The 1,362-nt window shown below is 62.8% G+C and overlaps 1 protein-coding gene across 1 annotated transcript in view; it reads right to left on the bottom strand.

Moving 5' to 3' along the window:
- The window catches only part of LOC104397767 (peroxisomal N(1)-acetyl-spermine/spermidine oxidase-like), a 15,959-nt gene that overhangs the window by 13,163 nt on the left and 1,434 nt on the right, over positions 1-1,362 (bottom strand). The window contains exons 2-6 of the mRNA XM_010007778.1: positions 1,197-1,345; positions 915-1,114; positions 521-776; positions 240-352; positions 1-155 (exon numbers count right to left, since the gene is read on the bottom strand). Coding sequence (XP_010006080.1) covers positions 1-155; positions 240-352; positions 521-776; positions 915-1,114; positions 1,197-1,345 — 873 coding nt within the window. The remainder of the gene's footprint in view (positions 156-239; positions 353-520; positions 777-914; positions 1,115-1,196; positions 1,346-1,362) is intronic.

Here is a 1,362-nt window from a genome sequence, read left to right as displayed (position 1 = left end):
GGGGTCCTGGGGGTCCTCGGGCAGGGGCTGAGCCAGCAGGTCGATGTCAGCCCCGGTGCTGCCGGTGGCCACGTAGCTGTAGGAGCCGCGGGTGTAGGGAGCGCAATGCCAGCGGGAGCGAAGCAGGCGCCGGGGAGCAGGAAGGAGTGGGTTCCCTGCAGGCACAGGGACTATGTGGGACCCAGACCCCTGCACCCCACGTCCCCCGCGGGAGCTGGGGTGACGGGTGGTGGCGGTACCTGTCACCGTGCGGAGGAGGCAGGTCATGGCGCTCAGAACCTCCGCGTCGCTCAGAGTCTCCATGTGCTCCGACTCCTTCCCCGCGATGAAGCCGCACAGGACGTGTCCGTGCCTGGGGAGGGAAAATGGGGCTGGGAGCTGCCTGCCATCTCCTGCTGCCTCGTGGGCCACCAGGGACCCTGAAGGTTTCAAAGCTCCAGACAGGACCAAGATGCTCCTTCACGTTGCCCAGAAGATGCTCAACCCCCCCCCAGATGCCCCTTGGCACCTGACCACGTACTGCTCTGGTGGTTGGACAACCACAAATCCAATGAGCTTCTTGAACCAGCTGGCCTCCAGGTCAGCACTGGGCTCTTCAAGAGGTGACTCGTCCTCCCACACCACTTCCAGCAACTGCTGCTGGGGTTCCCAGAAAGGCTCCTCGAACTCCAGGAAGATCTTGTTGTTGGTGCCGAAACCCAGGCGGCGAATGGCTTCTGCTTTCTGCTTGGGCAGGGGAGGCTGGAAGAAGGCCTGGTGGCATTCCTTGAGGAATCCTGCAGGGAAAAGATGGCACAGAAGATGGGGCAGCTCTGTCTGAGCTGGGTCTGAGATACTTTTCCTTGCCCTCTGTCTTCCCATCTCCCAGTTGATTGGAGGGAACAGGCAGGACGAGGAAAGGTGTGTGTTCTCACCCAGTGGGACGGTGATGATGACGTGGTCAGCAAGGAAGGTGTCTCCATCCTCACACTCCACCTGGACAGGGAAATCCCTGTCATCCTCCCCTTCCTCTCGGAAGGTCCCTCTCCAGTGGATGGTCCTCACTGCCTTGTTGAGCAGGACGGTGCCCTCAGGAAGAGCTGAGAGCAGGCGATGGGCCAAGCTGCTGTAGCCACTGTGGGGAGGAGACACCAGTAGGGATAAGCTGCCCCCTGGAAACACTCTGCCCCGTCCCACCTCTCCAGCCACACGCTTACCCCGGGAAGGTGCAGTCCAGGCCAGGCAGGGAGACGTACTCCCCGAAGGGCTCCAGGGCCACCAGGTCCATGCTGTGTGTCCCGCTGATGCAGCACTCCAGCTTGAAGCAGGTGGCCAGGACGGCCAGCAGCAGCCGGCGGGCACCCTCCTGCCCCCCGCCCAGCA

This window comes from Chaetura pelagica, unplaced genomic scaffold (assembly GCF_000747805.2).
Source record: "Chaetura pelagica isolate M959 unplaced genomic scaffold, ChaPel_1.0 scaffold251, whole genome shotgun sequence".
NCBI lineage: Eukaryota > Metazoa > Chordata > Aves > Apodiformes > Apodidae > Chaetura > Chaetura pelagica.
This window is presented reverse-complemented; position numbering and strand designations above follow the sequence as displayed.